This window comes from Jatropha curcas, chromosome 2, assembly GCF_041381405.1.
Source record: "Jatropha curcas cultivar XTBG-Jc1 chromosome 2, XTBG_Jcur_1.0, whole genome shotgun sequence".
NCBI classification, from domain to species: domain Eukaryota; kingdom Viridiplantae; phylum Streptophyta; class Magnoliopsida; order Malpighiales; family Euphorbiaceae; genus Jatropha; species Jatropha curcas.
The window spans coordinates 7,631,820-7,645,738 of NC_143152.1; the positions used below are offsets into that span (position 1 = coordinate 7,631,820).

The 13,919-nt window shown below is 30.6% G+C and overlaps 1 protein-coding gene across 1 annotated transcript; it reads left to right on the forward strand.

Moving 5' to 3' along the window:
* The first annotated feature begins 8,878 nt into the window (after positions 1 to 8,878).
* Positions 8,879 to 11,380, forward strand: LOC105629454 (fructose-bisphosphate aldolase 3, cytoplasmic). The gene is made up of 3 exons (XM_012211051.2): positions 8,879 to 9,037; positions 9,874 to 10,101; positions 10,295 to 11,380. Exons 1-3 carry the CDS (start codon positions 9,010 to 9,012, stop codon positions 11,113 to 11,115), a joined length of 1,077 nt encoding a protein of 358 aa, XP_012066441.1. The 5' UTR covers positions 8,879 to 9,009; the 3' UTR covers positions 11,116 to 11,380.
* The last annotated feature ends 2,539 nt before the right edge of the window (positions 11,381 to 13,919 follow it).

A 13,919-nucleotide genomic window follows, 5' to 3' on the forward strand; every position in this document is an offset into this window, starting at 1 on the left:
TCGGAAGAAACTAAGGCAGTGGGGACTCATGTGTCGTATCTCAGTAATAAGTTTCAGAATTGGGCGAATAATTTAGGGCTCCTTGATCTTGGCTTCTCAGGTGCTCGGTATACTTGGGTTCGTGGTCCTTTGGCTAGCAATTTCTGGGCAGCCTAGTTGGACAGAGTTCTTTCTAATCTTTCTTGGCACACTACCTTCCCACTTGCGGCTGTCCGCCATTTGGAAAGATCAATTTCAGACCATTGTCCTCTTTTGTTGAAATTGAATTTGCATCAGACGTCTAGCTCTTGTTCCAGTTTTCAGTTTCAATTGGCATGGTGTTCTCACACGGATTTTCGCAGGGTATTGGTAGAGAATTGATTCCTCTCCATAAAGCTGGACACTAATTTACAATAACTTCACTCCTTTCTTTCTTCTTGGACTCAAAGTGTTTTTGGTGATGTCCATCAATGTAAAAGACGCCTTTTATCTCGGCTTCAAGGGATTCAAGAGAGAGTTTATTCCGGGGCATCCTCGGTTTGTGGAAGTTTGAGCTTAAGTTGAAAAGTGAGCTGGAAGCAATTTTGGATCAAGAGGAGTTACTATGGTTTCAAAAAACTAGAGAGGGCTGCATTGTTTGTGGTGACAAAAATACAGCTTATTTTCATGCTTCTATTGTGCTTAAAAGCTTTAAAAAGGGAATTCTTGCTTTGAAGTCTACTTCTAGGGAATGGCTTTGGGATCAAGTTAAGCTCTCTAATATGGCCGTCCAATATTTCCATGACCTTTATACTAAGGAATGAGGGGTTGTTCCTAGTTGTGTTACTTCAATTGGTTATCCACGACTCTCATTTTCTCATACTCTCATTCTTGCTAGCCCATTTCAAGCGAAAAAGGTAAAGGAAGCCGTCTTTGTTATGGCCCCCAATAAAGCTTTGGGTCCGGATGGATTTTGGGTTGCTTTTTATTAGAAATTTCGGAATGCAATTAGTGCTACAATTGTTAATTTTGCTTTGCATTTTTTAAATGATGGCATTCTTCCAAATGATGTTTGCAGCACTCTACTTACTCTTTTGCCTAAGGTTCCTTCTCTTGATTCAATAAGTCAATTCCAGCCTATAAGCCTTTGTAATGTCAGTTTTAAAATCCTGACAAAGGTTCTCACTAATAGAATGAGACATGTGTTTCCTCATTTAATCTCAAATGTCCAGAGCAGTTTTATTCCAGCCGTCAACTTCATGATAATTTCGTAGTCTACCAAGAAGTTCTTCGTGGTATGCATAATAAGTCTGGATCTACAGGTTAGATGGTTCTTAAAATTGACTTGGAGAAGGCATATGATCGGCTTAGGTGGTCTTTCATAGATGTGTGTCTTGATCTCGCTGGTTTCTCTACTCATTAGAGACAGTTAATCTCACAATAAGAATTCTTTTGAATAATTTGCCTTCAGACAGCTTTACTCCATCTAGAGGCGTCAGACAAGCTGATCCAATATCCTCGTATCTGTTTCTGTTGGCAATGGAAAGGTTGGGGCATGTTATTCAAGATGCTGTTAATATTGGTTCTTGGAGGCGCATCCGGCTTGCGCGAGGGGGTCCAACTTTGTCCCACTTGTTCTTCACTGATAACCTTTTCTTATTTCTTGAAGCCTCTGTAGATCAGTTGGAGATTGTTAGGGCTTGTTTAGATAAGTTCTATAGCATTTCAAGTGAAAAAGTCAATTTAGCCAAGTCCTCTATCATGTTCTCTTTTAATGTTCCAACTGCGGTCCGTGTAGATCTATGCCAACGGTTGGGTATGACACTAATAGAGAAGGTGAATTCTTATTTGGGGGTCCCTATGATTTATGGTCATATAACTAAAGCGGATTTTGACTCTTTATTTACCCGTTTAGATAAGCACCTTGCAGGTTGGAAATTGGGTATTCTTTCTTTTGCTAGTTGGCTCACTTTAGCCAAGTTAGTGTTAACAGCTCTCCCGAATCATATTATGCAGGTTCTTCCTCTTCCAAAAGTTGTATGTGATGATTTTGATAAATGGGTGTGTGATTTTTTATGGGGTTATGACAAGTAACAAAAAAAGAAAATCCACTTGGTTAATTGGGAGAAGGTGACTATGCCTGTTCGCTGTAGTGGTTTAGGAGTTCGTACTTACTGCTATGTTAATGATTCCTTCCTGACAAAGTTGGGATGGCGCCTTTTACAGGATATTAATTCTCTTTTGAGTCTCACTTTAAAGTCCAAATATATGAACCGGCAGATCCATATTGATGTTATTAAGGATAAATCTAATGGTTCCTGTATTTGGCAGGGTCTTGTGAAGGTGATTCCTGTCTTAAGGAAATGATTAATGAAGGTAGTGTATAGTGGATTTGGTACTCACACCGTATCTTCCTCCAGTGATCTATAAAATGCTTGAAGCAATTTTTTCTAGATGATGGTCTAGGTTCTTCTGATGTCTTAGCTTGGACGGAGACTTACAATGACATTTTCTCTATTTCATATGCATATATGATGTTTCACACAGCCGTTTCACCTTTTCAAAATGACATTTGGGGGATTATTTGGAAAGTAAAGGTACCCCAGGAGATAAATGTTTCCTTTGGTTATTTCAGCTAGGCACGCTTATGACTAATTCCAAACGACTACGTCAAAGTTTCAGTGCAGTTGATGGGTGTAAATGTTGTGGTGCCAGTGAAACTATTGCGCATCTTTTTCGGGATTGTCATGTGGCGCAGCTGGTCTGGAAGCAAGTTATAGATTCCCACTCTTTCCTCCAATTCGATACTTATTAGCCCTTAGAGTGGTTGTCCTTATGCTCTCAATGGTCCTTTCCTCTATTTCCTGATGCCTTTGCAGTTTTGATTTTCTCTATTGTAATGTAGTGCATTTGGAGATGGAGAAATGCCTTTGTATTTCAAAACGAATTTGATTCTTTATTCTCTAAGCTGTAGGGTCTCAAATTTCAAGTCACCACCAATTTGCAGGCGTGGAATGGTGCTGTTGGAGTGATGGTTTTAGCTGGGAGAAGTAATATTCATATTTCTTGGCTTCCTCCACCTTTGAATTGGCAATGTGGATGGTTCCTCTAAAGGAAATCCTGGTCTTGGTGGTGGTGGTGGAGTTATTAGATGTTCTCAAGGTGGTGTGTTGGTTTTCTAATCCGATTGGGCGTTTGTTCTTCCATGGTAGTTGAATTGCAAGCTTCGCTAACTGGACTTCAGTGTGCTTGGGAGTATGGTTGTCGGTGGTTGATGGTGGAGATGAATTCTCAAATGAGCCTTAAGCTTGTGACCTATCATCATATAGAGAATTTTAAGTTCAAGAATATTCTGCAGCAATGTTGGTCTCTGATGGATAGGGAATGGACCCTACAGTTCGAGCATGTTTATTGAGAAGGCAACCAAGTAGCGGATGCCCTGGCTAATTTGGCGGTCCGTTCTCCTCTTCTAAAGTCTATTCTTCAGCAGCCTCCTGGCCCTGTCCTTGCTCCTTTACAGTCTGATGTGCAGCAGGTTGCTTAGCCATGTTAAGTGGCTTTTAGTTAATTTTGTTCTGCTATTCCCCTCCTTTATATCCAAAAAAGAAAAAAAAAAAAAAGAGTTCACTTTAGTTCTATAGCAATAAATTTCTAAGTCATTCTTATAGTGTCCTTTTTTTGTTTTTTTAATTTAACAACTAATCCAACATCTATTTCTACCAAATACGTTTATTTTAACCTGCTATATAAACAGCTAAGAACTACTATAAAAACTAATATTGTTAAATAGACCCTATATATAGGTTGAGAAAAAACAAAAAAAAATTCTTATGCTGCAAGAAAAATTAATTTCTCTTCCTTAAATTTTTTTTACCTATAATATATATACAAGTGGGAATGCATGAGGAAACATTAAGATTGCCAAATACACTCCTATTAAGTTTATTTATTGAAACAAATATTATTAAGGATTTTAATTTGATTGATTAAAAAGATAAAGATAACTTAATTTTGATTGGTCATATTAATTTCCTATTTAAATCTAAAGTATAATTGGATAAGAAAAGAAATTATATTATATATTATATAAGTATATATAAAATGTGATAATATAATTCGGTTTCACATTTGTGATATTTGTATTTGATGGTTTTTTAAAATCGAAACTGATGGTTCTAAAACTGTAGTCATGCCTAGTATGTAATCAAATAAAGTTTAAAAAAAAAATTAAAACACATATAAAATTTTAACATATAATTCGAATTTTATAAAACCCAGAATTCAAATATCTGCTTGTGTTAAATTTTACTAATAAAAATAAGATGTTTTTGTGTCTAAAAAGGCCAAGGGCACTTTTTTGTACCCTAACAAGCCAATGAAGTCCTGACCTAACAGTCTAAACAAAGATCGTTTATATATGTGTTTTAATCTACTCTCATCCCTATTTAATTTTTACCCTCATTATAAAATACTCCTTCAGTCCCAAAATATTTATTCAAGTTTCTATTTTTTTGATGTCCCAAAATGTTTATTCACTTGATTTAAAGAGATATTTACTTTTCCTTTATACCCCCTCATTATAAATGTTTTTAAATTCTAGGAATAACTTTTGTTTTGTTTTAAAGGAGGACAATTTTGAAAATGTATAGATATTTTGTATGATGTGGCACTATAATTAATGAAATTCTTAAACTTTATGCAAAAATCAATAGGACAAATATTTTGGGATGGAAGGAATACTGAATTTCTCACAAAAGTAATTGAGAAATGTTGCAACCAAATACAGAAAATCGACATGCTTATTAAAGATTATTAAATTTCTTACAAGGTAATAGATAAATATTATAATCAAATATAGAAAAATCAACATGTACTTGACAACTCTGAAGAAAATGATCAACTATAACAATTAATTGTTCATATATTACCACAAGTAACATGTTATTTGTCTTTATGTAGTAATCTATCAAATAGTGACACTCTTCATTCCGCAAAGTGTAAAGCAAGTGCAAACCTAAGACTTTGTTTATTTTCTGACAATAAATAATTTTTATATATCTATCTATAACATATGTATAAATGAAAATTAGTAAGGAATATTAAGATTGCCAAAGATGCTCTTGTTGAGTTTATCGATTAACAAAAATATTATTAGGGATTTTAATTTGACTGGTTGGAAAAATAAAAGTAACTTAATTTTGATTGGTTATATTAATTTCCTATCTAAATCTAATTCTATTAGATAAAATAAGAAATTATATTATATATTATACAAGGAATATATTAAAGATGGTAAGATATAAATATTTTAAGAATTTATTGAGTGAAAAATAAATGTAATTTAATTTTGATTGGTTATATTATACTGTGTAAGGTACATATTAAATGTGGTTTGAATATAATATATTTAATTATTATTTTAAGAAAAATTCAATTTGATTCGTTATAATTATTTTCTATAAGTAATTTATTCTACAAAAGATAAATATAATTTTTTATTTTTTATTAAGAATCATATTAAATTTATTAGTTGATATAAAATAGAAAATAAAGTTCATTAGAAATATATAGATATAACACATTATATTTGCAAACCATATAATATGTTGAAGAATTTTTTATCTCAAAAAAGCAATCATAAAATTAGTTATATACATATAGACTTTAGAAAAAAGAAAAAAAAAGGATAAAAATAATAAAATTATAAATGATGTTCTAAAATAATAATGAGTATATTAATTATTATAATAGCTAATATTGATTTTTTGGATCTTAGTAATATAGGTAGTTTATGGTATTGTATTATATATGAAAAATTTAAGTTAATTAAATTTAAATTGATTATAAGTAATTTTATTTTTATAAAAATCTGATTGTGAAGTTATAATAATATTTTATTATTATAATTTTGTTATTTTCTTAATAAATTATTTAATTATTCAATTTTTTATTTTATTATTTAATAAATATATATTTTTTATTTTATAAATAATATTAGATTTTTGTAATATAAATTGTTGACAATATTATAATTTATAATAAAAATTGATATATGTAACTTAAATTACATTTACTTGCAATGTAAGAAACCAATGAATATAAATAATGTACGATGCACGTTCATAAAAATTAGTATTTTTTAAAATTATATTTATATACATTGATTTTTAATGTTGCTTTAACTCTGTAACATCCAATTTACCTTAAGGAGTACGATGAAATGACATAGATTTTTTTTCCCTTAATTAGATGTTTTGAATTCGAACTCTAAAGTCAATTTAAATATTCGATAGGAAGTATTTTGCTCAATTCATGATCATTATCGGACATAAATCCATATTAATCGATCCAATAGACTTGAATACTGAATGGTTAAAAGAAGAAAAATCTATAATACCAAGATCAATTAAAATATTTGTTTTTTCATAAATAAAAAAACTTATTCAATTTAGCCATGTTCTAATAAAAGAATAAAAACGCTTAAACTATATTAATTTGGTGATACCAATTTTATATTTAAAGTTGAAACATATTGTTTTGTTTAGTTTAAATTAATTAATTTGGCATAAAAATAAAAGAGTTGATCGGATTATAGAATAAAAATATATAAATGGGTAAAAATAATAATAATTGAGCGTGCTGTGCATTATTCTGAAAATGTCAACTGTCAATCTCATCTCTGTCAAGCTCAATTAATTAATTTTCAAGATGAAAGGAAAAGAGATATCACGAAAATAATGCGGTCAAAAAACTATTTATTTATCTATTAAAAAATTAAATAACTTTTTAGAACATTATTCTTTTATTTTTTTAGTACATTATTTTGATCATAATTCTAAACAATGAACACATTTTAATTAAAATATAAACACAAACGTTTATTTTGAAAATTAATATTGCATTGTACACAGAGACAAAGCTTAACGGTGAGTGAATATATAATTTAATAATAGATCTAAGTTTGAATCTCTATGTGTATTAAAAAAATTAATACTGCATTTTTTGTTTATATATTATTATTATGAAAATAAAAACCGTTCAAATGTTGAATGGACTTATTTTGAATTTTTAAGATGAATATTCGATCAAATCATGAGACATGAGGTGATTTATATATCACATTAATGACATGAACTAGCAAAACAGATCCGCAAAAGTTAAAAAGAAGAACACTGAAGAAGAAAGGCAGGTGGCACCAAATCAGACCACTAAAAGAACTGCCAATAAAAAAAAAAAAAAGGAAAGAAAGAAACAGACCTAAAGGTCCCTTTTAATAAAACCATGACCTAACCCGCCGTTATTAGCGGCGCTCTCGGTTTTTATTTAGGTGGCCACCAACACCAAGCCAACCCAAGCCAAGCCATGGTCCCTCTCAAAACTCCTAAACCAAACCCTTCGCTGGTTGGTTTTGTCGAGTTTTGACCTTTCTCTATCTCTACCACCCACGTTTTTTCACGGCAGGTGGTTTTCGCATTGCTAACTGTTTCTCTTTTAGGACTCTTATTTCCAGTTTTAACCTTCCGTTAATTTCTATGCTTGAGCCCAAAGTCATGTTCCCTCAGGCCCAAAAAAGGATTTTCATTTTCTTTCTTATTTTGTAATTTTTTTTTGTTCGGATTTTTACTTGTGACATGAAATGGAAGACTAAAATTGACTGATTTTACAGAATTAGCTGACTCAGTTTCACCCATTTGCAATCTGCTTATAAAAAATTATAAATAATTGACTCTATTAAATAGTCAAATAATAATATTTTGATGATTTAAAAAAAAAAAAGAAAAAGCGAAAGTTAAAAGTAAGACACCCAAGGAAAAAAAAAAAAAAAAGTTGTGGAATATCTATGATAAGTTATCTTACTGTCTTAATGAGATCTTATATGTAGTAATAATGTAGATATGACAGATTCATCTTCACCCTTTTTGTTTGAAAATGATATGATATTATGTAATAATTTTTACATGTTAAATTCTTTTTCATTTTTTAAAATAATGCATAAAAATCATTCAAAAAAAAAAAAACCACAATAAAACTAGAGCATTTAAAATCAACAAAAATAGAATTATTAAAATAACTGATCAAAATTTAATATATTAATAAAAAATGATGGAAACTAAAAATTTTATTCACCATTACTAGTTAAAAAAAAAAAATAGCAGCCCAAGTTAAAGTATCAATAGAACAATACCCCCTATTTAATAATTTCATGACAAATGCATAAATTCATCATTGTATTTTTTACGTAAAAGATTTTATGACACCTTCAACTTTTATTTTAATCTATTAAAACAATTTATAAAGTTGTACCAATTACATATTTCAAGTTATAAAAGTTATTATATTGAATATTTAAACTTTTAAAATTATATCAATTAAAAATTTATTAGATTGTTGAAAAATGTGAAAATTATTATTTTAAAAATTATACTAACCATACATTAAGTGAATCTATTACACATAAATATTAAAAACACAAAAAAATATTATTATTAATTTAGAGAAGAATACAATATCAGTAAAATTAATAACTTTAAAAGCATAATAGATCACTCATAAAATTAATAATACTATAAAATTTTTTCTGTAAAATATGAAAATATATTTATGCATTTTAGCCTATATTTATTATTAACTAGGCACAGCTTAAAATTGCCAAATTGGACATTCACGACAGTTTACAAATGTTTAATCGAGTAATAGATTGATCAAAGCGAAAAAAAGGTGTAGTGAATTTTGGTTTGGTTGTCGAGGGTGAGAGATTGACCAGAGCAAGGAAAACAATGGGCCTGAAAAAAAGCAAGGGTAAAAGAGTAAAAGCAGAAAGATATCACAGTCTCCAACGGCAGTACACCGTTACGTGCAAAAGAATTCAAAAGGCAACTTGCGACAATATCGATGATACCCCTACCCACTACTTTCTATACTTAACTTTCTTGCTGTTTTGCTAACCCCTACCCTTCAATAAAACCCCTTGTCTCTGCCCTCTTTCTCACATCTCACTCTCTTTATCAAAACCCTTTCTGTTGAAATCTCTCCTCTATCTACTGTTCAATCATGTCTGCTTACACGGGCAAATACGCCGGTAAACTCTCGATTTTTCCTTGCTCTTTCTGTTTGTTTCCCTAGATTCTTGTAGTTGTTATGTCCTCTGATTTTCCTGTTAGATCTTATCTTCGTAGTGCTGTCTAATTTTAATTTAATTGCTTTTGTTAGATTGTTTTTGTTCTTAGATTATTTGTTTAGATCTCTTGTTCAACCAATTACGGACATTTTTTGTTATCAGAAAATGTTTTGTGGGTTAACATCGGAATCAGATTCTACTTATGAGGATTTATAGTTGATTCTGATCATATTGGATGAGTATAACAAGAATATTGTGTCATTAAGCAGATCTATTTGCATTTAATCTGTTTAATCGGATCTCTTTCGATATCAGTAGTTTGTAAAACTAAAATTTTAAGTCACAGTTTTGATTAAGCTAAGATTACTAAATTTTTAATGGAGAAGATCTGAGATTTGATGGATCTGAGCCTGGAGTTAATGGCTGTAGCTAACTAGTTGCTACTGTTTCATAACATGCATCATATGATGTATGCTATGATTGTATTTTTTATTTCTTGATCTTCATAAAGATCTATATTAATATCAAGTTAAATTCTATTATGTATTTGTGTTTTAGATAAGGTTGATTGTGCAAGAGTAGAATGGATTATGTTTTGTTAAACGATTTTATCTGCGGGGGAATTATTTCTTTCATTAGTTTTCAATTACTTTTATTTGTTGTCTAAGTTGATTTTTGATTGGTATTTGTTTTTTTGACGTGGATCCATGATATTTTGATGGTTTTGTGCTTTCGTGAATTTGCTATTTTGAGGTTATCTAAAATCGTGTCCAATTAAAATTTCGCTCTCTTTGCAGATGAGCTCATCCGCAATGCTGCCTACATTGGCACCCCTGGGAAGGGTATTCTTGCAGCTGATGAATCTACTGGAACTATTGGCAAGCGCCTTGCCAGCATAAATGTTGAGAATGTTGAGGAGAACAGGCGTGATCTTCGTGAGCTCCTCTTCACAACTCCTGGAGCCCTCCAATACCTCAGTGGAGTGATTCTCTTTGAGGAAACCCTCTACCAGAAGAGTAAATCAGGTAATTTTCTTAATGGGATTTTCTGTTTTATATATATATATATATATATATATATATATATATATATATATATATATATTCTTTTTAATCCAAATATTTTGCAAGAATGATGTGTTCATTATCTGCTTGATCTCATTATCTGATGACTTTCTTTTTGCTTGAATTGCTTTCTGATTTGAATGTTGCTGTGCAGGTAAACCTTTTGTTGATATTTTGAAGGAGGGTGGTGTCCTCCCTGGTATTAAGGTCGACAAGGGTACTGTTGAGCTTGCCGGCACCAATGGTGAGACTACCACCCAGGGTCTTGATGGCCTTGCCCAACGATGCCAGAAGTACTACGAAGCTGGTGCCCGATTTGCCAAATGGCGTGCTGTGCTTAAGATTGGCCCTAATGAACCATCTCAGCTTTCCATTAATGAGAATGCGAATGGGTTGGCTAGGTATGCCATCATCTGCCAGGAGAATGGCTTGGTACCAATTGTGGAGCCTGAGATTTTGGTTGATGGACCTCATGACATTAAGAAGTGCGCTGATGTAACTGAGCGGGTTCTTGCTGCTTGCTACAAGGCTCTCAATGACCACCATGTTTTGCTTGAGGGAACTCTTTTGAAACCCAACATGGTGACTCCAGGATCAGAATCCGCCAAGGTTGCACCAGAGGTGATTGCTGAGTACACGGTCCGTGCCCTCCAATGCACTGTGCCTGCCGCTGTTCCTGCTGTTGTGTTCTTGTCTGGTGGGCAGAGTGAGGAGGAAGCTACCGTCAACCTGAATGCGATGAACAAGCTCAAGACCAAGAAGCCATGGTCCCTTTCCTTCTCATTTGGACGTGCACTTCAACAAAGTACCCTCAAGGCTTGGGCAGGTAAGCCAGAGAATGTGCAGAAGGCTCAAGCTGCATTCCTGGTCAGGGCTAAGGCCAACTCAGAGGCAACTCTTGGAACTTACCAGGGTAATGCTACTCTTGGTGAGGGTGCCTCAGAGAGTCTCCATGTCAAGGACTACAAATACTAAAGAGGTCTTAAGTTTCCGTTTTAAATTTCAGAGGAGTATAATAGATTGTCTTTTGTCTCAGGCATAGTTTTAGGACCTGTCTTTTTGTTATATTTGCTTTATGAGGTTTTTAGCATATCCATGGAAGGTAATCAAAATAAGAAAAACATGAGGAATATCTGCTTGTTGTTGAGTTTGGACGGTTTTGTTCAGTTGACTTGGAAGTGTTTTATCTTTTATATTTCTACAATTTAATGAATTCAAATGCTCCTTCATCTGGTGTAAATAGAGTTTTATGTTTGGTTCTTTCCTTCATTTTGTGTGGGTTTTATATAAATATTCTCAAGTATGTTGCAAGATGCTGAGGGGATGAAGGCCTAAAATGTTGGTCCATAAAAATTCCAAGTTGGAGGCTATGATAAGGATTTTGGATATACCTTTCGAATTGGCGAAACTTCCACAATAATGGCTATGAGCGATAAGGAACGTAGAAAATCTCCACTTTTGTAAGTCATTAGTGTATTACTATTTTTATCAATTTTATATTTATTTTTATTTTTTTAAGATTTTCAAGGTAAAAAAATAAAAAAAATTATTTTTCCAATCCTCTTGAGGGTCTTAATTAGTGAGTGGTTATTTCATGATTCGTTTAGTATAATTTATTGCAGATTTAAGCTTCTTTTTTTCCCTTGAAATCATGCCCTTTTATTCAGGAAAAAAAAAAGTTCATAATAGCTAACAGGTAATGAAATCTAGATGCTTTTGCTGTTTAAAATTTAAAATTAAGAAGGATTGGAAATTGGTATTTGTTATCCTCAGGTCATTGAATTGTTAAAATAACACAGGGACTATTTTTCTATGCCGTATTTTTTTTTTTCTTTTGGTGGGAGGAACAACTTGTACAATGCTAATTACAATGATATATTTTAAGATTAATGCTATACAATTTTCTCCCTAAATCTATGCGGTAATTTTTTTTATTTTTTTCTTCTGGTGGGAGAACAACTTGTATAATGCTACTTACCTCATTGTAATTTATCCATCTTAAATAAAAAAAATATCGAGACAAGTACAAGTGTATCTCGAAACTTCTACTGTAAATAAATTTGTTTGTGCCTTATATAGGGGGTTTGTGCCTTATAGGGGATGAAAGGAAACGACATGGTAACTATGGTAACGCAGATTATGCATAAAAGTTATCTGAAAGTTATCATAAATAATTTCGATTTTTCAAAATCCACTCATTGTTTAATAGTTTGCAACTTTTATTTGTTACAGTGAGGAGATTGAGAGTTGAATCCTTAGAGAGTAAGATGTGTTTGATGATTATCACCTATGCTTAATTTTTATGCTTAATTTTCATGGCATTTAATAAATTTGAACTTGATCAATATGGTGATGGCGATAAAATTACGGAATATATTTAGTTCTCTATAATCAATTTAGGAATGATTAAATTGATATGTATGTTTTATTTTATGAGAGGAAATGACAGTACTTCTCAACCTAATTCAAATCAGAGTAAACTTTAATGAAAATTTTTTTTATGTTTTTAATCTTTATTGAATTTATCCAATATTTTAGACTATTTATTCAAAGTGAATTCAATAATAATTGATATTTATAAAAATTATTTTAAAACATACTAAAATATTTCTAGAAAATAAAAAAAAATTCAAGATTAATTATAAACTTGATTTATGTATGTATATGTTAATATATTGATCCTTTTGCAAGAATCTATGAAAAAAATATTATTTTTTATTTTATTTCTTTGGAAATTAGTAAGTATAATATATTTGATATTTAAATTATTGAAAGTAATTATTTGTTATAATAAAATAGTATTTTTATTTTTAAACATCATATAACATCTGCACATGAAGCGCAAGAAGACGACTAGTGTGTATATATATATATATATATCAAGCATTTTCTTTCCCAAGTTAATATGTGGCATAATGGCATATAAAATTCTTAAATTTTGGTGATGCCACATAGGATTATAATATCACATAGGATTATAGTATTATATAAACATTGATATTAATAATCATTTAGTTATCATAATTAATATATATTAGTAAATAATTATAATTCTTATAATATTGTTACCTATCTTTTCAATTAAAATTACCTAATATTAATATTAATTGTCAATCAATTATCATATTAATATGCATTAAATAATTAAATAATTAAAATATTATAACCTATTTTTTAATTAAAAAAGTATCATAATTTTGATTTTGATTATCATATTAATTTGTAATTGTGCATTATAACTTATTTTTTAAATTAATGTTATTATAATATTGATATTAAATATCATAATTATCATTTATTATTATGAATGAAAATTTTATATTTAAAAAAATTGATTGAAAAGGTTAATGGTGAAAATATTTATTAATAGTTTTATTAAAGGATAATTATAATTTTAGCATCTGAATTATTTTTTTTTCTATTTTAGTGTTCTGAATAAAAAAATTATCAATCGAGTGCTTGATTTTTCAAAAAATTGCAATTAGATGTTACTTGTGGACTAGGATGCCGGAATTCTGACTGTGATAAAGTGGAACCATTTGGCATGCCTAGCAACTGATATGGACAAAGATAATATCACATCAGCATATGACATTTGCCTTTCATTTATTTTGCTTTGATCTGTCATATTTTTTTTTGTCCTCTTTAGTTGCTGCAATGTTGATTTTATTTTTGCATTGGTTCCATTTTGAAGCTTTTCGATTCACATACTTATTAATTTTTATCTTTACTATTTTTTTTTTCTCTTTTCAAATTAAGCTAATTAAAATTCAAAACCC